General features: G+C 53.0%; 1 protein-coding gene across 6 annotated transcripts in view; it reads right to left on the reverse strand.

The window, feature by feature from the left end:
- Positions 1-21573, reverse strand: part of DNAH17 (dynein axonemal heavy chain 17) — a 119418-nt gene that overhangs the window by 79580 nt on the left and 18265 nt on the right. For all 6 annotated transcript variants that reach the window (XM_084749025.1, XM_084749027.1, XM_084749029.1 and 3 more), the window contains exons 15-26: positions 19403-19511; positions 18774-18877; positions 17089-17229; positions 15274-15417; positions 13027-13209; positions 9591-9845; positions 8679-8848; positions 8018-8240; positions 6401-6517; positions 6137-6223; positions 4272-4424; positions 1758-2006 (exon numbers count right to left, since the gene is read on the reverse strand). In XM_084749025.1, coding sequence (XP_084605151.1) covers positions 1758-2006; positions 4272-4424; positions 6137-6223; positions 6401-6517; positions 8018-8240; positions 8679-8848; positions 9591-9845; positions 13027-13209; positions 15274-15417; positions 17089-17229; positions 18774-18877; positions 19403-19511 — 1935 coding nt within the window. The remainder of the gene's footprint in view (positions 1-1757; positions 2007-4271; positions 4425-6136; positions 6224-6400; positions 6518-8017; positions 8241-8678; positions 8849-9590; positions 9846-13026; positions 13210-15273; positions 15418-17088; positions 17230-18773; positions 18878-19402; positions 19512-21573) is intronic.

Below are 21573 nucleotides of genomic sequence, written 5' to 3' on the forward strand. Positions count from 1 at the left end.
TCAGAGGAGCAAGTTTACCGTCCCCAGGCTTCCTGTGCCATATGGACATTCAGTGACATCACAACTGGCTATGCACTTTGTATGTGGACGTTCAGTGACGTCACAACTGGCTATGCACTTTGCAGGGCCTGGTATATAATGGTACACACAGGGCCTCTGCAAACATTTGAGTTTCAAGATGACCTCAGCAAATACCAACCTGGCAGGAAGATGTGCTCACTAGTGCAATAGCGGTGTGACTACTATAAGGCAACCAACCATGTTTTGGCAGGACTTGGGGCCCGCCCAGCAAGGGGAAATGTATGCCTGTTATTGTCGACCTGGTCACAAGTCCATGCCTGGGGAGGCCAATAGGCCACAGGGGAACAAACCGCTACTGCTTTGCTGAACGGACACGGTGTCACATGCCGCTTTCTAAATAGTTATGATCACACCCATGGATGGGTGCTGCTCTCCGTCTGAGCCAGAGAAGCTTCTGTTTACAGTGGGCGGTGGTTAGTGTAGTGACTCATAACTGTCCAAAGTTCTGAGAATGACTGATGGCTGAATGCTCAGTCTAACTGGGTATCTGTATCGTCCCCTCCAAAGCTCAGAGAACATCGGGGGAGCAGATGTGTGTGTGCGCGCACGCGTGCACGTGTATAAAGCATGCAAGTGCTGGAGGGTGGGAAGCCATGCTACAGAACCAGTCTTCCAGGCGCGTTGTGGCTGCCAAACCTGTGGACTCACAGAGTTGTGATCACATGTTCTGGCACGATGGGGGAGGGGATCACAAGGACCCACAGCAACTAATGGCTGCTGGTGGAAGGCGAGTCATTTTCTTCAGTGGCGTGGCTACTGGCAAATTGCTTTTGCTCATGTTAAGTAACGTTAGCCCATGCTCATAGGCACATCCCTAACTCCACACAGTGAGCTACGATAAATAAAACATGCTAACAAGAAGGCATGAAAATAAAGGGGGGCTTCGGGAGAAGAAAGCGTTCAGTGGGAGTAGGAGGAGGTGAGGGATAGTAATGGGGGGGTATGAAAATGGCCAAGATACATTGTATACCTGTATGAAGTCATCAAGGAATTTAATGTTGGCATAAGGTTATTGTGTAATTCAAATGCTAATTTCTGTAAACCTCCCTCCCCCATATCTGGTTGCAAGTCTTGTTCTGAGACGCTCCTATTTCAACCTTGTATAAACTCTGCTTCCCAGTTGTCCCCTCGTATGCCAATAAAGCAGCTTACAGCCAATCGGTGAGCAGGGAAGAGAATAGGGCGGGACTTCCTGCCAGCCAGGGGAGGAGTTAGGAGAAGAAAATAGGGATTCAGCCAGAGGAGTACACAGGCAGAGGTGCTGGAGAGGTGGAAGATGCAGCCGGAGCAAAGAAAGAACTAAAAAGCAAGTAACTTGGGGGTTTCGGAAAAGATGGAGTCAGGATAACATGACGTAAACTGCTCAAGATTGTGTTGTAAAGTGTCATAAACAAATATAAGAGAGTCTCAATTATTTGTGTGATAGCTGGGTTAAGAGACAAAATTAAGAGAAGCAAACACAGTTTTATAAAAATAACCCAGACAATTTAAAAACAGATACCAGCAGAGCTGAAGGCAAACACAGACTCTCCCACTTCTGAGCCTGCATTATAGAAGGGACCCACCGCTGGCTTTGTCAACCTCAGGCACCGACACCCCAGCTCCACCATCCAGGCAGCTCAGGCTACCCCACATCGTGGCTATCCCCGCCTCTGCCCCACATCAAGCCGTGGTACCTGGGTGGCCTGCATGAGCTGCTGCCAGTGGCGGTCGCGGATGGCGGGGTTCTGCAGCTCGCTCACGGCCCGCAGGGACGTGATCATGTTTTTGACGGTGTTGTCCAGCCCTATGAAGGCATCCCAGGTCTTCATCTCCTTGTCCAAGGACCTCACGTCCTTGGCAAACTTCTTACAGTCGATGTCCATCTGCTCCACGTTGATGTCCTTCCACTTGGTCGTCTTCCAGTCGTCGATGCTGGTGTTGACCTGCAGCGAGAGCCCGTGTCACCTCCCCTCTCCCTCGGCACCCTGCCCCATCTGCTGCTGGACCCTGTGCGGAGCATAACACACAGCGCACCATCTTTTTTTTGTTGTTGTTTAAATCAAAGTGTTAAATTAAGACAAACTCCATTAAAAAAACAACTGTAAAAAACCTTCTCTGGAGAAATTCAAGTCCCTCCAGGATCAGCCATTCTTGAAGTCAAAACATGCGCTCAAGGCTGTGCTGAGTGCTCACAATTACATTCTACTTATCAACCGTGTCGCCTTAAACCAGCCGGCCCTATAAGCGCAGGAGGCCAAGCTCAGACCACGCAGAGGGGAGCCAGGACCCCATTGCATTAGGTATGAAAGCTCAGCAGGATCTGGCATTGCTAGGCATGCTTGCCTGCTGGAGCTGGAGCTGACGTGACTACACACTTTGCCTTGTTGATTGTGTGGTTGTGTGTGTGTGTGTGTGTGTGTGTGTGTGTGTGTGTATGTGTGCGTGTGTGTGTATGTGTGTGTGTGTGTATGTGACCCCAGACCTATTTCTTACAGGGAACAGTGGCCAGTTGGCAGGGATATTTAGAATTGAAATTAGACTTTAGAAAAAAGAATGAATCAACAACTGTGCCATAAAAGGCACAGTTTAATGCCTTTAATCCCAGCACTCGGGAGGCAGAGGCAGGCAGACTGCTGTGAGTTCGAGGCCAGCCTGGTCTACAAAGTGAATCTAGGACAGCCAAGGCTACACAGGGAAACCCTGTCTTGAAAAAAAGAAAAAAAAAGCCACGGTTTAATAACAGATGAGTTGGTGAAATGCGTGTCTGTAAAAGCCCATGCAGGGCCTTGCTGGTGGAGGGCAAGACTTGGCTCGCTCTCCATCTGGGGATGACTGTGTAACTTGCCTCAGCCAGGTCCAGACTTCTCCGCAGGAGCCCCGACTGCCAATACTTGGCTCAGTGTGCTCTTTGCCTGCCTTGTCAATCACACTAATACACAGCCTGGACTATTGGGCTTAACCTCTGATGGACAGCTGCCCATGACAAGAGCATGAGCAACACATTTTTTGTTGTTGTTTAAAACACGTAGGGATATTTGTTACTGCATGATAACCTAGCTTATACTGATTAATAAGAAAATCATTGGAGAAACTTCATTTCTGACAAACCACACAGGAAAAAAATCTACCAAAAATGACGGAAACAGAAGACACTAAGAGCCCGTGTCCTTCCGTCTGGGGTGTGTTGGAAAAGGCTACAAAGCTGGAAGCCACTGGTCATCAAAAGCGTCAGATTGTGGACACAGGTGCTGGGGGAGGAGGGGCCAGCAAGCACCAGTGACTCAGAAAGACCCAAGCGCAGTGTCTGCAGGATGTGTGCCCTGAAGACGAGACCTGACGCCGCCATCTGCGCAGGACTCGACGGCTCTGACGCACTGGCAGGTCCGAGTCCACTCTGTTGGTTGCTTGCCCATGCCTCTTCCTGAGCCACCCTGCCTACTCAGGCACATGGCAGCTCCTGGGCTGGGCTCCCTTTAGTGATGTCTGTTAAAGGAAATGCCCTCTCATCTGGCGCTAGTGTCTGCATGGATTTTGGGCTCCCCCGGTCTAAATGGTAAGAGGTGCCGCTCAATGTCCATGCGCCTCCAGAGCGTGGCGTTTTGCCGTGGCACCTCTAACCGACTCCTGTGTGGCTTGGAACCTGCTATGTTGCGCAGGCTGACCCTACCTTCAACTTCCTACCATTTCTGTCTCCCCGGTGCCGGGATTGCCGATTGCCAGCGCAATCCTGTCTTCCAGGCATGAATAGCTGCTGCACTCGTGGGCTAGCAGCCCACAGGGACCACACAAGGCTTGGCCTTTTGGCAGTTCATCATGGGCTGTGAGGGGAGGGGCAGCCATAGTCCTCAGTGGCAAGGCCACCAGTAAGTTGCCCTTGCTGGAGTTAAAAAGCTCACACCTATGGTCAGGCAAGCGGCCAGAATTAAACTCAATGGGCCAGGAAAAAAAAAAAGTCACAGAAGTAGGAGAGGACTTATTGCAAAGAATGGCTTGGAGGGAGCCTAAGGGAGGTAAGAGAGGAAAATGAGAGAATAAATAAAATTTGAGAGGAGGAGACAGAGGTCAGGAGGCGGGATGGGAAGGAGGCAACAGAGGGAGGAGGATGGTACTGCCTAGAGCTGCTGGGGTCCTTAGGGAGGCTGCAGCCGCATCCTTACAGCCAAAGGGCCATACAGAGCCCCCATCCCACGAGGCCTGGCCTGCCTCACCATGACGATCATGTCCCAGAGCTCCTTTAGCAGGCGGACCTCCCGGTGGCAGGCCTTCAGCTGCTTGTAGTCTGGCACGGTGACCTCGAACAGGCTGGCGGACTTGCACAGCGCCTCCATGACACTCTCCATGGCAAAGATGCTCTTTTGTTGCTGGGATGGGATAACAGGGGACATCAATGGGGCTGCCCCCAAGCCCGAGCGCCCCACCCCACCCCTGTTCCTGCCTTCTTGATCTCCTTTCTCCACCCATGTCTCAATAAATCTTCTCGGCCCTCTAGCTGCGCCTCCCCATCCCCTGATGGAGACCAGTGCCCCATCCAGGACGGCAGCAGACTCGTGGTACCCCACGCTCTGGGATATGGTAAGAGGAGGAAGCTTGTTTCTACAGGTTCATGTCCGTGTGGGAGTAGATGGAGTCTTGGGGAGGATTTGTGTTGCCGGCACGGATGCAGCCATAACAAGAACCCCCAAACGCCTCAGACCCATAGGCACAGCAAGATCTTTCTCCAGGCTAGGCTCAGGGAGATGAGAAAGCTTCCCCTGGTCCATGTGGGATGCTGACAGTGTATGGAAAACATAGCAACCACAGCTGCCTCCTCCCTGCTCCTGGATGTTCACAGGACGAGTCTGCTCACCTACAGAGACCCTCTATGGAGATGCGCTTAAACAGACCCCCCCACCCCCAATTCGGCTGTATACAATAGACCCGCCCCCCCCCCCCCCCCCCGTTCAGATGTATACAATAAACGTATTGACTTTCTGGGTTGCAAGTGACATCATCAGAGCACAGTGCATCTGATCGCAGACCCTCTGTAGGCCCAGTTAGGTCACTTCCTCGGCTGTGCAGGCTGGAGCACGTCTAGGCTGACTTTTGGTCCCAGGTAGCCCAGGCTGGCCTAAACTTTCTACAAAGCAGAGGCTGTCCTTGAACACCTAGCCCTTCTGTCTGTCTCTCCCAGGAGCTGAGAGGACTGGGGGGGCTGCGAGCCTCAGGCCCTGCTGGGTTGATCTCCCAGTAACTATCACTTCCAACCCATGTTTATTATCTTACTAAAAATGACAAAAGCAGCCTAGGATTGCTTTAAGGGAAAAGAAAAAAAAAATGGCATCAAGATTGTGGCTCAGGGAAAGTGACATGTGAAATGGCCCTAAAGAAAAGAGTAGAGTCCTGACTTTAAAAATAGGGTCTCAGGGCAGAGGAAATGTAAGGCGCTTTGAGGGACCTTGTAAGGCTCGCATCTGCCCAGTGAGCCAAGTCCCCAGGGTCTGGCTCCTGGAGTGGGTGCAAGAGGCCTGTGGAGCTCAGAGCTGACCCTGGCTCGAAGAAGCCAGTTTCCTGTCCTGGGAGGGTCTACCCTGGCTTGACAAGGTGGCTGGACCGTGGCCGTGGGCCTGGGCATCGGATGCTGACTCTAACACTTGGGCAGTGAGAACAGAGTAGGGCACATGCAAAAGCCTGGTGGCTGGTTGGATGGGAGAGAGGAAGGGACAAGCGTTAAGTCCAGGTGACAGGAAACTGCTTCATAGGGGACGAGCTGGGGATGAATGCGAGGAAGCCAGCTCGAGGGGGAAGGGCAGCCTGTGAGGTTTGCAGGATGCTCATGTGGCCGTGGGTAGCTGCTCTGGAATAGCTTTCTATGCAGCGTGGGAGAGCGGACGCTGTGGGGCTGGGAAGGGGATGCTAGAGTCTGCACGCCCACACATACATGCATGCACGCACATGCTTGGCTTCTCCGGCCGTCCCATTTAAGCCGTGTTTCCATTTCCCAGAGTAAAGACTTGAGAAAAGAGCAGCATCCCACAGGGTTCGCAGAGCTGCCGCAGGGCCTCCCCACAGGGGCCTCCCCACAGGGCTTCAGTACCTTATTCAGGGACTTGTAGGGGTCGGGGTCACTGAAGGAGAAGGGGGCGTCACGTCTGAACTTCTCTCTGAATTCGTGCTGCTTGAGCTGTAGAGAGAGAGCGAGGAGTAGGGGGTTAGCTAATGCCACGCCTGATTCAGAGCGCCCCACAGAGCGCCCCAGTGCGCTGCACCCACCTGGTGCGCCTGGCTCAGAGCGCCCTAGCCCAGCGTGCTGCACCCACCGTGTCCTCCCGGCCCTGGCTTTGGCCCCCTGCCGGGTTACCTCAAACTGCTGACACTTGCGCCTTAGGATGTTAACCTCGTTGGCCTGGAGGGGCGCTACGTTCTGCTTTACTTGAATGGCCAGTTTCTTGGTGTTGGCCCACTTCTCTGGCAGCTCCTGTGGGAGGCAAAGGCCAGGGAGGGCTCTTTCCATTCTGCCGTTGGAGTTGTTTGCTTTTGTTTTTGTTTATGTGAGGAAGATACTGGGGTCCCTGGAACTGGAGTTACAGACAGTTGTGAGCTGCCGTGAGGGCGCTGGAAACTGAACCCGGGTCCTTGGCAAAAGCAGCAAGGCTGGCTCCCGAGCCCCTCATCTCTCTCCCTTTTTAAAGGCTCTGCCATGAGATAATTGCAGGCTCAAGAGAGACTTTTAAAATAGCATAAAGGGCTCATGTTGTGCCCAGTCAGGTCCAGAATGACAAACCAGGAAGTGCAGTGTGCTCCACCAACCAGGAGTTTTTCTACCTTTATAGTGTTCATTAGCCTGAACCTGTCCACGTGTGTACCCTGGGCATGTATGCATGTGAGACGTGCATACATCAGTCTGAACTTGTCCACATGTATACCCCAGGCATCCATGCATGTGATGCATGTATACATCAGTCTGAACTTGTCCACATGTGTACCCTGGGCATACATTCATGCGATACATGTATGCATAAGCCTGAACCTGTAAACAGGTGTGCATGTGAGCACCTGTGTATATGTTTATGCATGTATGCCTGTACACCAGCAGCAGAAAAAAGAAAAGAAGCAGTGACATTAAGGCCACCTTCCTTGTGTGGCATCCTTATACCCCAGCTGCCTCCCTGTGTGGCCTGGGAGCACCTAAGGACTGGCCACATGCTTCAAAGGCCTTTGGCTTCAACTGGGGATCTCAAGCAGTAAGGCTGGGCCAGACATAAGGCCAGTTGCTTAAAGTTCAGACCCAACAAACTCTGGGGCAGGCCCTCTATAGCACAGGGCCACCCCAGCTGACTGCACGGTAGGGCCATGGACCTTTGGCTCCGTGCCCCTTGCTACTCCTGAGCCATGGGTCTGGACAGTGGCTAAGGTTGGTGCATACAGACAGAGGGACTGATCTGGTGCAGCTGGACAGTGGGAGAGACCGGGGGAGGGAGGAAGGAGGGGAAGGGGAGGGAGGAAAAAGGAGGAGTAGGGAGGGAAGATGGCGGGCTTGGGAGGAAATGGGAAAACAGAGTTGGGCACAGGTGGGTTGTGTGGTGTCTCCTTGGGGGGGGGCCTCCAGAGCGACTGCCCCCATCCTGCTCAGCCTATAGCTCAGCCAGCATAGACTCCTTTGATGTTGACCATGGATGTCACGTGAGCAGTGAATGGCAGGGCATAGGCAGCCTCTCGGGCTACCTAATCCCCAGGGGCTCTCCTTGCCCCGGTCTCCATCTGCTTTCACATCCTGCCACACTCAGGAGGAGATGTGGAACATGGAGATGGTTTTAATACCACAAAACCATCAGTAAGTGATTTCCCAGGCAGGAACCACCTTGGCCCCGTTCCCCAGGAAGATTCCGTCCCCTGCCTCAATCCCCCCTGGGGACCCAGAGTCGCCCGCAGTGACCCGGCACGGCCCCGCTGCACAGCACTGCTGGGACCCACCCACCTGCAGCTTCAGGTGGGTCTCTTCCGGCATCTCCTCCCCGTAGGTCTTGAGCAGCTCGATGGTCTGCTTCAGGGGCTCAAACATGTTGTCCGTGGCCACCTGCCTCTCCTTGACCTTCATCAAGTGGCCCATCACTTCCACCAGCCCGTCGTAGTCTCCCTCCTTAAGCGGCTTCTTCAGGCCTGAGCGGGTGACGGTCATGAAGCTCTCCAGATCAGCGAGACTGTCGGACAAGGAGACTCCGTGGGGCACCACCTCACAGTCAACTCAGCAAGGACCCTCGACGGCCATGCGAGGCACCACCCGGAAAGGAACAGTGGCTGCCCCCCCCCCCCGCCCCCAGCCTCGATGGATGCCACAAAGACCCTGCTAGGGTAGACCAGGCTGATCCCTGAGCCCTATCTCAAAGCCGCACAGCTCCGCGAGGCCAGCAGCCCTTCCGGATGGGCTCAGCTGATGCTACACTTACTGGGCCAACCCACCAGCCTTCCCGCCGGACCCGAGGCTTCCTGGCCCCCAGCTTCCCACTCCTGCTTGTCTTGCACTGGTAACACATTAAGCGAAACGCATAGGTGGAAGGCTCCACTCACAGAGTCCCTGGTGTCCCTCCCAGGCTGTTCCAGGGGTCCCCGGGGAGACGCGGATGTCACGGCAGTGTCACCTGTTGATGACGTGGTTGCTCAGGTGTCGCTTGAACAGCAGACTCCAGCGCTTGATGGTGTTGAGCAAGGCCTGCTTGAAGGGGCGGCAGTCGCACTGCAGCCAGCCGTGGAACACTTTGGTGTTCTCACACCTGGACACCTCCTCGTACAGCTTCTCATAGGAGTCGATCTATCCAACACAGCCGTGGGGCTCCGTCAGCCGTGGCTGCTCTCCCCGCAGGAGCCAGGGCTGCTTTCTGTCTGGCTGTGAAGGGCAGCCAGGTGGCCCAGGGGCGCAGCCGGGGAGAGGCCAAGACCACTGCTACCTGTTTGCCCTTACCCCATCAACTGGGAGCTGCTTCTGTCCCACCTCTAGAAAAGGGAACAGTCAGACAGACGGGGATGGGATTGGGTGACCAAAGCAGAGCTTCCGGAGCAGAAGACGACTCCCAAAGCGTGGCCCTTAACTCACGGGAGAGCTCCCTCTCACTTGCAAGGGGGGGGGGGGTCTGCAGGCACTGTTGCATTTTCTAGATTCCTGATGCTCGGACACCTGGGCCCTGACTGATCCTGGAGACCCATCCTTAGATAGCAAACCCTCACCAGGAGCCGGCCTGAGTGTGGGGCTCTCAACCACCTCTTGTTGGATTCTCATGGAGCCTTATGCTCGGGATCAGTGGTCCACTGTCCGAGTGACCACAGGACAGGAAGCCAGCCAGCTCGGCATAGTGCCCTCACCCCAGCCAACTGAAGCCCATCACACTGCCACTGCTGAAGACCCCTACCACGTTTGCATCCTGCGACACTAGTGCTCCCCCGTGTGGTGTAGTGTGGTACAGCATGCTTTTCCTCCTAGGTCCTCGTCTACCTGAGAGTGCAGGTGAGGACGATGCAGGTGATGGCACTGGGAAGGACAACAGGGCAGTACACACCTGCTGCTGGAACTGAGCCAGGCTGGGCGGTGTCTTGGGGGTGGTGTCGTCTATTCGCATGTCCAGCTCCTCAGGGGTGGGCGCGTGCCCAAAGTAGAGGAAGTTCTTCATAAACTCTTGAAGGTCATCCACCCAGAGGTAGGAGTACCTCTCAAAGGAGTCCTGGTACTCTTCGGCCACCTTCATGGCCCCGATGACCAGGCTGGACAGTTCCTCCCGCATCTCTATGAGGTCTGTGATATCCTCCAGGTCTGTCTGCAGGGGTGGGAGTGGGGACAGAGGGTGAGCGACAGATTCGCCCCCCAGCCTGGGAGAGCAGCTCTCCGTGGCTGAGAGTGCTACTGAGCAGTCTGGCTGGGAAGCGAGATGCCTGCCCGTGTGCAGTGCCCTCTGGGTGGAAGAGCTGCTAAGGGTGGCTTTGGGTCTGTCTGACCCCAAGGTGACTTGGGTGTGAGCTCACACATTCTGTATGTGCACAGACCTTGGTTGTGTGCCATGTTCTGCGATGGACAATGGGGACATAGATCAGACGCACATAGACTGTTTAAAGTGGGGGTGGACATTTGCCAAATGATAACCCGGAAAATTACCCTCTAGTGAAACCTCGGTAAATGCTATTTAATCTGCACCTGATCGCTTATGAGTTTGTTTGTTCTTTAAGATTTATTTATTATGTATACAGTGCTCTGCCTGCATGTACACCTACAGGCCAGGAGAGGGCACCATATCACATTACAGATGGTTGTGAGCCACCATGTGGTTGTGGGGAATTGAACTCAGGACCTCTGGAAGGGCAGCCAGTGCTCCTAACCCCTGAGCCACCTCTCCAGCCCTTATGAGGTCTTTAAAATTCTGCAGTTCAGATCCACTCCTGATGTAGTCCTGCTTATTTCTGGCTAGTCAAATGCTAGAGAAGGTGGTGTTCCGTTTCGGTATGTTTCTGCATGTTTACCAGATTCTGTTTGGTTTCATTTTTAGTTTTATCTTGATGCCTTTCGTCCTTCATTAGTTCTCATGGTGTAAATTTAAATTTTCTAATAAAAAACCAAGAGGAGGGGAGCACTCACAGAATCAGTACGCCGATTTGATGGAGGAGGCCAAGGGGCACAGTGAAAGGCTGAGCCGGACTGAGCCCTCGGCTGCCCCGTAGGACTTGATGGCTCTAGGAAGGGCAGACTCTCTTGGGCTAGAAAGCTTGGTTTTTATTTTTATTTTTTCCTATCCCTCCACAGAACCCATGCCCACCACAGGAAAGTGAGCTGGGCTCTCACTTGCCTGTTTCCTTCTCAGAGCCCCTGTGTGCTTGTGTGCAGTGTATCTTGGTTCTAAGGTTGACACACCACCTGCTCCTCTATGCCAAGGCTCGGGTACCCTGCAAACCACAGCCCCATGGGTACAGAGCTGATGGGAGGTTGCTTGGGAGTGGCTTTGCCACCAAGAAAGACCCTCACCCAGCTTTGCTCCATCCTGTAAAGAATGGGTTCACCTCTAGGGGGAGACCTGCCCTTGTTGATGGCTAATTCAATGGGGGCAGGCCAGGGGCCTGGCTGGGGACTACCCCTGGGAAAGTAGGTCTTGTACATTTCCCTCCAGAATTTCTGACCTTCTTGTGAGCCACCGTGAGACGGGGCTGGGTATGCCTGCCTTTCAGCCTCCTGCTCGGAAAGGTCTAACTATTTTTTTCCCCCTTCTTTTTCTTTCAGATGCTGGTTAGAGCTTACATATGCCTAAATCCCATGGTAAAACTTTGGGTGTTCTGGCCAGGCGATGGTGGTGCATGCCTTTAATCCCAGCACTCGGAAGGCAGAGGCAGTCAGATCTCTGTGAGTTCGAGGCCATCCTGGTCTACAAACTGAGTCCAGGACAGCCAGGGCTACACAAAGAAACCCTGTCTCACAAAACAAAAACCTCAAAACATACACACACACACACACACACACACACACACACACACACACACACACACTCTCACTCTAACACTTTTGGGTGTCCTAACTCTTTTTTAAAAACCCTTGGACACCAGCTGGAATCTGGTAGTTACTGCCCCCTCCCACCTTATCTCAAGTTTTCATGGCTTTTTTCTTCTCCATTCTCCAGGCAAAGCACAAGTCACAGGTTGTTTGCCCTGAGGTTTTCCTTTCTAACCCTAGTCCATTGTCTTCAAGCGTCTGTTTGAGTCTGTTCTTTGTCCCCTAGGCTTCTGTTTGGGTTTTTCTCTTATTAATAAGACTTAAGAGCCCAAAGAAGGGACCACTGGGGCTCCCCAAGATTTCAGGCAACACTCCTCTCCTGCCTTTTTCTTTATTTGGCACCAGCCACAGGGTGGCCATGGGAGCTGTGGGTTGTACATCCTGCTGTGAGGGCATAGGGGAGGAGGATGCTCTGAGGGCTGAGGGGAGGAGGATGCTCTGAGGGCTGAAGGGAGGAGGATGCTCTGAGGGCTGAAGTGAGGAGGATGCTCTGAGGGCTGAGAGGAGGAGGATGCTCTGAGGGCTGAAGTGAGGAGGATGCTCTGAGGGCTGAGGGGAGGAGGATGCTCTGAGGGCTGAGGGGAGGAGGATGCTCTGAGGGCTGAGGGGAGGAGGAGGAGGGCCTGCATCCGTGGGAGGCACAGAAGGACCAGGTGCCTGCAGCTCGTCTCACAATGCACATGCGCTGCATCCTGTCATGCACTGCACAGTACAAACAAATGCTCTAGCAGCATGCCTGCTCCCCCTCCTCCTTCAGACTCCTGCACCCAGAGTCTGAGCAGACTCAGCAATCAATACACTTGGATCAAGTGGGTGGGGAAGGTGGCAGGCGGCATCTGTAAGAGTTAGTCTCCATTGTCAGCTTGGCTGGGTTTAGCATCACCACTGGGCATGGCTGTGAAAATGTCTAGAGGGGCTGAACTCTGTGGGAAGACCCCCCCCCCCAATGTGGAGAGCACCATTCCCAGAGGGAGTATCAGGGAGAAAGCCTGCTGAGTCCCAGCATCCATTGCTCTCTGCTTCCTGACTGCAGATGCAATGTGACCAGCTGCCTCAGCCTCTTATTACCACATCACTCCCACCATGGTAAGACAAGACCCCCCAAACTGTGAGCTGCAGTGAACCCCTCCTCCTTTAAGTTGCTTTTGTGTGGGGTTCTGTCCCAGTGGTGACAAGCACACTTGTCAGAGTGCCTGGGCACACGGTGAGGAAGGAGACCCAGGCAAACCACTGGAGAGAGGACATCTGGGAAGGACAGGTTTAGGAATCAGAGGGGGGGGGGAGAGAGGGAGGGAGGGAGGGAGGGAAGAAGGGAGGGAGGGAGGGAGCAGGCCTCTTGCACCTGGGGACCCAATGGGACGGCAGCCTCAGACTGTCTATCACACTCTGAACTGCTGTCACCAGGCTTTGCAGAGCTAGGCCAACACTAGTCAGTACCCAAGTAGGAAAATGCAACTAAGACTGACCTTGTAGTTAATTCTGCCCTTGGCCAGGCGAGGGATGAGCCTGGCCACATTGTAGAGGTCATTGATCAGGCCCTCAATCAGCCCCAGGAAGCCATCCTCTCCGCCCATCTCCAGAGACGGGTTGTAGGTCAGCCCTTCCTCATCCAACTCCATGCGGATCTCAAACAGGGGAGCGATGCTCTCCTGAAACAAATCACTGAGGATCAGTATCTCTGCTGCACTAAACGACACCCAGGGTTGCCCGTTCCAGGCTCTGGCTAATGCATAGCTAGCTTTCTCCTGCTGGGGCAGACCACTTCAGCCAGGTGCACAGCCACGAAGTTAAGACCAGCAAGAGTTGACTGGGGAAGAGTGGTGGGATGGGGGGGTGGGGGAGGCAGCCCACTGAGCACGGTGCTGCCAATCACCGGCTGCCTGGCCTCGGGAGGGTCATCATTTCAAAGGATTGAGACAATGGCTGCCTGTGCTCCTCGCTTCTGCGAGGACAACAGTTTAGGTAAGTCCTTGTATCCCCATGTGGCTGCACCCAGTCCAAATCTGTGTGCCTCTAGTGAGGCAGCAAAGCTACAGGGTACCAAGCCGATCTGCCAGGAGATGCTATCAAGGTTTACTCTGGGACCCCGCCCACTAGGACAGTGACCCTCAGGCTATGTACCGCCGCCTGCAAGCGGCTAGACTGTCATCTCTTTGACCACCTCATGTCCCATCAGACCTCTGGCTGACAGTCTCTGAACCGCCCCCCCCCCCAACAAGTTCTCTATGATGAGGAGAGCTGCTTAGTAGTGTCGAGAAGCCCTCCAGGGTACAGATGGTCAGCCATCATGGAGGATGGCCAGGCTTCTCTGAACACGGAATCCAGAGGCTGCCTCCTGATGTGGGGCCACTGGGAACTCTGGTGGTGTCAGGGAGAGACCTTTGTGGGTTAGATGGCGACTCCCTTTGGTCACTGACACTTAGCAACAGTGTGGGGTTGCCTTGTGAGCCTGTGGATGGGAGCAATGCCTGCTTGCATCAGCAGGATTTTGGGTCTGCAATTTGTCATGGCTGTGGTTGACACGAGTTTTCCAATAAGTCCATAGGATGGGCAGAATTCTGGTCATCAAAGTGGATTCTGACTACAACAGACTTGAGGCTACATGTCTGTACCTTTTTGCCTTTTCCTCTTCCTCCAGCATAAAGACCAGCTCCAGAAGGGCCCCTCCCTCCCTCGTCTTAAACTGTGAGCTGCGTATGCTGCTATTGTCTGTAACTCGCCCAGTCTCAGGTGTTGTACTATAGCAGCCAAAGATGTACTAAAGACAGTTACTGACTGGCGATGTTGTGTGTGCCAGGTTCACAGATGACCCATCTGTCCTCTGTGGCTTGTGGGGGACCTTCAGGATGCCATCAGCTTGCTCTTTGCTGGGCTCAGTGGGTCTTTGGCTTCTTTTACTGGCAGCATTTAGGATTATTGGTAATGGTTGTATTACAGTATAAAACTGAAATGTCCCTAGTGTGGCAGCCGTTGGAGATGGTGGACCTGTGTGGACCTCATCAGTGAACCAATCTGCTGATGGATTTGTAGCTGCTTAAGGAAAGGGCTTTGCTATGAAGGGGTTTCCGCTTGTTTCCTGCCTCCCATGGTGCGAGCAGCCTTGCTTCATCAACAGCTCCCTGCTATGCTCACCACAGCCCAGAAGCGATGGACCTGGACCGGGATCTTTGAGACTACAATAGTCTTTCTTCTTTGAAGTTGCCTCTGAGGTTCTCAGGGACTTCAGTTGTCCACAGCCACAGAATGCTGGCTGGAGACACTGTAACAAGGCGTTGGCAGGGACTGTAGACACTGTAACAACCGTGTCACCACTTGTAGAACACAATTCCTTTGATACATAGAGGTAAAGCCTAGCTGCTGACACAGCAGGACCCGCCTCCTCTCCCGTTCCCTGGAGAAGGGGCCAAGGGCGCCTAGAGTCCCCCGGCAGCAAGGCGAGGGCATTCCTCAGATCTGCTCAGTGCCTTTGGGTAATGGCAGTCCTGAGGGCATGGGGAGTGGGGGTGTTCCATGGCATGCAGGAAGTTTAGTTTTAAAACCAGGGCAAGCTGGTCACCACAGACTTTAATTGAGCTTGTTAATTCATAAAACAGCCTTCTTTCTCATCAGGCAAACCTAAAGCAAAGATCCCAGCACAGATCTTGTTTTTACACACACACACACACACACACACACACACACACACACACACACACACACACAAGATAACTTACATCCATAGTCATGTTGTCCATTAAGTAACTCAGAGATTTGCGGATGAAGCGGTCAAACTCATCCAAGACCATGAGGTCGATGTAGTTGACGTAATCCTTCCAGGGTTGGCTGGTTGTATCCGCCCTGAACAGCTCTGCATTTTCCTGCACACAGGAGCACACTGTTGGCTGAGACTGCACTGGCATAGCACTTAGCTCTCACCCTGTCCAATCTACCCCACAACAGCGTGCAGCACCCTTGTCTTTGTCCATGTGGCTCAGAGGCGCCTGCAGCAGGTGTTCAAGGCTCCTGAGTGTCTGGGGCTCTTTCCCGCAGAAGCTTTCCCTCCCACTCCTGGGATGCATGCCTTCCAAGCTTTTAGCTTTCAGCTCAGACATTCCCTCCTCATAAAGGCTGTCCCTGAGCACCCACTGTTGGCCTCGGGTTGGGGCTCCTATCTCTCCCCTCACCCACATCCTCTTTAGCAACCTGCCGTTTCTGCCGCTATGGCACGAGCGACAACTCTCAATTGTCCTTAGTCTGTATTTTCCTTTGATGACCATCTTTGTGACAAAAGACTAGATTATCCTTTCTGCAACCGTACCTCTGACACCTGACAGGATCTGGGACAGAAGTGGTAAAGGGCTCAGTGCACAGGAGATGGACAGACGGACAGGTAGGTAGACGGACATGTAGAAGGGTGGGTGAGAGGATGCAGGAACAAGTGAAAGGGCGGGGGCCTGGATAGATGCATGAGTGGATGGGCGGGGGATGAATGAAGCAGCAGGCAGATGAAGGGAAGGATGGGGGGATGGAGAAGTGTGTAACAGAAGGGAGGGGGACAGATGGATAAATCGGTGAGACACTGAGTGCTGCGGGTGACCACAGGGTGAATGTAACCCAGCCTGTATCCTCAGGCAAAGGGGGAGAGAAGATAGAATCTCAAATAACTTTAGTGAGGGGTAGAAAGAAATGGTTCGTGTGGCTGTTGCAGCTGTGGATGGATGTGGTAACAAAGCCACGGCACTCAGGCAGCTGCACCGTCTCACCGAAGCCGGACCAGTGGTGAGCGGTGGCTCTGCGCTCCCGTGCGTGTTTTTAAATTTTATTTTTATTTATAGGTATATGTGTGTGCCTGCTGGTCTACATGTGCACCACATGCAGAACAGAACAGGGTGTTGGATCCCTGGCCTGGAACTGGAGTTAGAGACAGTTGTGAGCCATTGTGTGTGTGTGTGTGTGTGTGTGTGTGTGTGTGTGTGTGTGTGTCCAGCCTCTTGTTTTTGTTTTTATCATTGCTGACACTGCTCATCATTTTTCTCCTTGGCTCTCTGGCCTCCGTCTCACTCTGTCAGCTTTGCTCCCTCCACTGTGCTTCTACCATAGACACCCACTTTCTAGAGAGCACAGCAGGGGCGCCTGCTGACGCATGCTGGCTGTGATATGCCGCATGCGCACACGCGAGGGCTCCTCAGGCCTCACATGTCCATGCCCACCCTGACAGGTGGGAAATCCATGAAGGATACACGTGAGCAGCCCAGCCTGGTTGGCTTAGGGTGGCGATGTCACCAGCTCATATGGACTTTGGTGAGGTGTTGGTGGTGCTCTGGTCACCTTGGCATAGCGCATACGGCATGTAAAGACAGGGATCAGGCTTTGAGGCGCCTCGACAGCCGGCTGCTCTTGGGTTAGGTCACCGTGGATGAAAGCTAATAGACCCTGTGGCCACTAGAACATTCGTCATCTGTCATTTTAATAAAGTATTTGGCTGTGCGTCTTTTCTTCCCCCTGCATGGAAAGCAAGCAGTTTCCAAAAGACGCCGGGGTCTCCTTACCGCCACCATGGCCTGGATCCTCACACCAGCATCCTTGACGGCAGCGTAGCGCTTGCTCAGGTTGGCCACCCTCCCGTCCAGGTCCAGCAGGGCCTCTTTCTTGTTGTCCTTCCTTTCAAACAGGGGGTTGGCGGACCACTCCTGAAGAGAAGCCACAAGACCGGCTCTTTTAGAAATGGCACACTTGCTCTGTCCCCTCCTCTGGGTTCTCTTGGGTGCAAGCCACCCCGTCTCTTGCCAGGCTCTCCCTGTGCACCCTGGGAACCATGAGCACCTGTGCGTAACTTCTTGAGGTAAGTTCTTGGAGGCACGAGTGTGCCACTCAAGTGAAAACTGAGTTCAAGACACGGACCAGTGGTGAGTGGTGACTCTGCGCTTGCAAGTGTGTTTTTAAATTTTATTTTTATTTATATGTATATGTGTGTGCCTGCTGGTCTACATGTGCACCGCACACAGAATAGGGTGTTGGATCCCTGCCCCGGAACTGGAGTTAGAGGCAGGTGTGTGTGTGTGTGTGTGTGTGTGTGTGTGTGTGTGTGTGTGTGTGCGCACGCGCGCGGTGGGGATCAGAACCTAAGTCCCCTGCAGGAGTAGCAACTGCTCTTCTCAACTAAGCTGTCTCTCCAGCCTCTCCTTTTGGTTTTTTGTTTGTTTGTTTGCTTTTTGTTTTTCAAGACAGGGTTTCTCAGTGTAACCTTGGCTGTCCTGGACTTGCTTTGTAGACCAGGCTGGCCTTGAACTCACAACAATCTGCTTGCCTCTGCCTCCTGAGTGCTGGGATTAAAGGCATGAGCCACCACGCCGGGCTCCTTGTTTTTTTGTTTGTTTTTTAAAAATTTTTTAAATTTATTTTTTTATTTTTCTTGGTTTTGTTTTTAATCATTGCTGACACTGCTCATCATTTTTCTGGGGCTGGGTCTTCCTGCGTACACCAAGGTGGGCCTCGACCTCGGGACTCCCTACTCAGCTTCCTGAGCGTGTCAGGATCAACGCACTTAGCTCAGAGCCACCGTTCTCCACACCCTGCAAGTGCAACTGCGCGATTGCTTCAAATGTATAATAAAGTTATATAACTGAGTATTTGTAGGAAGAAAGATTTTTAAAACACTCTCTGGTCTGTGGAAGATAGAATGCTTGCTGTGCAAGCCATGCACCATGCCCCCAGCGTGTAAAAGCTGGGTGCTATAGTGTAAGTCTGTAAGCCCAGTGAGGAGAGGAGCTGGGGGCTGGGGCGGGGACAGTTGCATCCTGGGACTCACTGGCTAGCCAGTCTAGTCAATTGGTAAGATCCAAGTTCAAGAGATTCTTGTCTCAAAGGGTAAGATGGAAAGCTATTGAGGAAGACACTGGATAGTAACCCTCTCTTCTCCACATGGACACAGACACACAAACACACACAGACACACACACACACACATACACAGACACACACACACAGACACACACACACACACAAATTGCCTTCGAACACACAGCCACAAATGTTTTGCAAAGTAAGGCTATTAAAACCCACCAGGGAGGCTAGAGAAGACCCCTCAGCTTTCTGGAAATTGTTTGAGGTCAAAGAACTGCAGGGTGCGGCTTCTCTGACTGGCTGCAGCCCACTGTCTCTCACCAGCACTTATCCCTAGCACCACGGCTGGCCCAGCCAGGGCCCGGTGCCTTGCCTTTGGCATTCAGCTCACCTGCATGGCCTGGGTGATCCCTTCTATGTTCTGCTTGGCTTTCTGCATCCGGTTCTGCAGATTATGCAGCACCTCCCGCATCTCCTGAATGTACTGAAACACGCCTGCAACGCAAGTGCAAGCAATCTGACCCCCAGGCACCCGGCAAGGCGCACCCTCTTCCTAGGCGGCCTCAGCGCTCCGAGCGGTGAGCCAGTGCCTGCAAAGCGTCCTACTCTACAACACAAGCGGAAGTCACTGTCAGGACTCTTTGGAGTCATTCACAGTCTACTGCAGGAGGGTGATGAAGGGAACATAGCGGTGGGCAGCTCACCAGGGTGGGGTGGGGAGGCACTAGGGTCACTGCAGGGAGGAGGGAGACTTGCCCTTTTCCCCCTCAGCATCTGCCTTGAACAGCAGAGACAATTGCCTTCTTTACTAAGTTGCTACTAAGCACAAATGGTAGATAGGAGGAGGGCCAGGCCTCCAGGGGCCCTATTGGGGGAAATGGGTGGGCCCCTGGCGGTTCCCCAGAGGTCTTTGCCCAATCATGTGAGTGATGGTGGGCAGGCCTTATGGTCTGGGCAAGAAGATGGGCGAACAAAGCCCCCTCCCCCACATACCCCCCCAGCCCCCCTCTCCCCGGGTACCTTCGCCGTTCCAGAACAGCGTCGTCTCGGCGCTCAGCAGCTTGACATCAATTGCTTCCAATTCTGACTTGATCAGTGGAAATTCCACCTCCATCACTGTGGTCTTTATCTGCAGGAGAAAGGCCGTGCAGTTAAGAGTTTGGTCCCAGATCTTGATTTTTAAACTGCCTAGAATTTAACCGCGTTAAGGACCACTTACAGACACCGCCAAACCAGTTACCATTCAGCACTGTTTATCCAGGAGTTATTTCTAAAGCAGGCAGGACCCAGCAGGGCCCTCCCAACATGGGTGGGCCCCACCTAGGATTTGATGTCATCAGTGGGATGGAGGTTAAAACTTTTCCTATTATTCTTAGGTTTCGTCTTCTCATGGTGTCCTTGATGTCCTGGGTGGTTTTGTTTTTTTTTGTTTGTTTGTTTGTTTTTGGTCAGGCATTTCTTAGATTTAACATTTTCTTTGATGGTTGCATCAAATTCTTCCATTGTGTCTTCTACACCTGAGACTCTTTCCTGCCTCTCTTGTACTCTGTTGGCGGTGCTTACCTCTGCCATTCCTGTTTTCTTAACTTCTCTCTTGCAGGCTTTCCTCAGTTTGTGCTTTTATCATTGTTTCCATTTTCGTCTTCAGATCTTGGACTGTTTTATTGATTTCCTTCACCTGTTTGCACTTTTATGAATCTCATCCGGTGATTTATCCATTTCCTCTCTATAGGCCACTGTCATGGCCTGTCTAAGGGCCTCACTCTGCTTGGCTCTCTGCTTGGCTCTATCTTCCTGTATTTGTTTACAGATTTTATTCATTTCTTCCATTATCATCTTCATAAGGAAAGGTTCGAGGCCATTTTCTTGTGTTTCAGTTGTGTTAGAGTGTCTGGGGCTGATTGCATTGGGATAAATGGGTTCTGGAGCTGCCATTTTATTTTAGCTTTTGTTGTTTGTATTTTTATGCTGACCTTTAGCCATTTGGCTGTCTCTGGCATTGGGTGGTGGTTTCTGGTGTCCTTCACCTGCAGCAATCAGGGAACCCTTCCAGCGGATCAGGAGTGTGATCAGAGGTCAGACCCGGGAACTTTCCATGGGTCAGCTGGGTGAGCTGAGGTCAGGTCCACTTGGTTCCAGTCCGTGGGCTAGAAGACCCAGACACTGGTGTTTTGTAGCCCACAGTTCAGTCGGAGACACCGAGGTGCTGCGTACTGCCGGCAGGCCTGTGTTTAGATCTTGGGGTTCGTGCCTGTGCCTGTGTGGACCCAGGAACTTTCCATGGATTGGCCAGGTGACCTGAGGTCAGATTCACTTACGTTCCAGTCCATGGGGTCTCCTCTGGGCTAGAAGACCCAGACACTGGTGTTTTATAGCCCACAGTTCAGTCTGAGACACAGAGTGCAGGTGCCACACACAGGCAGGTGAGTGGCTAGACTTTGGAGACTGCGCACACACCTGTAGGCACCCAGGGACTTTTCTGTGGATTTGCCTGGTACCCAGAGGCCGGACCCACCTGTGTTCCACACAGTGTTGACCCCTCTCACCTGGGAAACACTAGCACTGGTGTTTTGTAGCTCTTAGTTTGGTCTTTAGGTCACTGTGCAGTCAGTCACTGCTGTCCTGCTGACCAGACACAGTGTGTGATCAATGTTGCCACCTTGAGTCTCCGACAGCAGTGACCTTTAAAGTTGGGGAGGTCCAATAAACAGATCCTACCCCTAACAGCACCTCTGCCCCGCTCCCCCAGCTGAGACCTTGACCTCTGTGGTGAACAGAGAACTGGAAGACACAGGTCTGTGTTGTCCTGGGCTGCTTGGAATGTGGCTCTAGGTCACAGCGGAAGTGGTGAGCCTGCTGGTGCCTGGCCTGGCCCACTGCCTACGGCTGGGGGACCGTGGTACCTGGGATCGCTTGTTCCAGAAAGATATATACCTGAGAAAATCAGCTTAGAGGTTTAGCTTGGGGCTTTCCAAAGTTCCATTCTGAGGTTGTGTAATTGTTTTGGTGCCCTGCAGTGAGGCAGACATCGTAGGGGTGGGACTATGAAGCAAAGGTGACCTCATGGTGATCAGAGAACCAAAGAAGGAGAGAGGCTGTGGCCCCAGAATTGTCCTCTGTGTCACCAGTGTCCTAACTCCCTTCCATAGGGCCCGTGTCCGATAGTGCCATACCATCCAGCAGCGCCACAG

Source organism: Acomys minous (genome assembly GCF_964271855.1).
Source record: "Acomys minous genome assembly, chromosome: 12".
Taxonomy (NCBI): Eukaryota; Metazoa; Chordata; class Mammalia; order Rodentia; family Muridae; genus Acomys; species Acomys minous.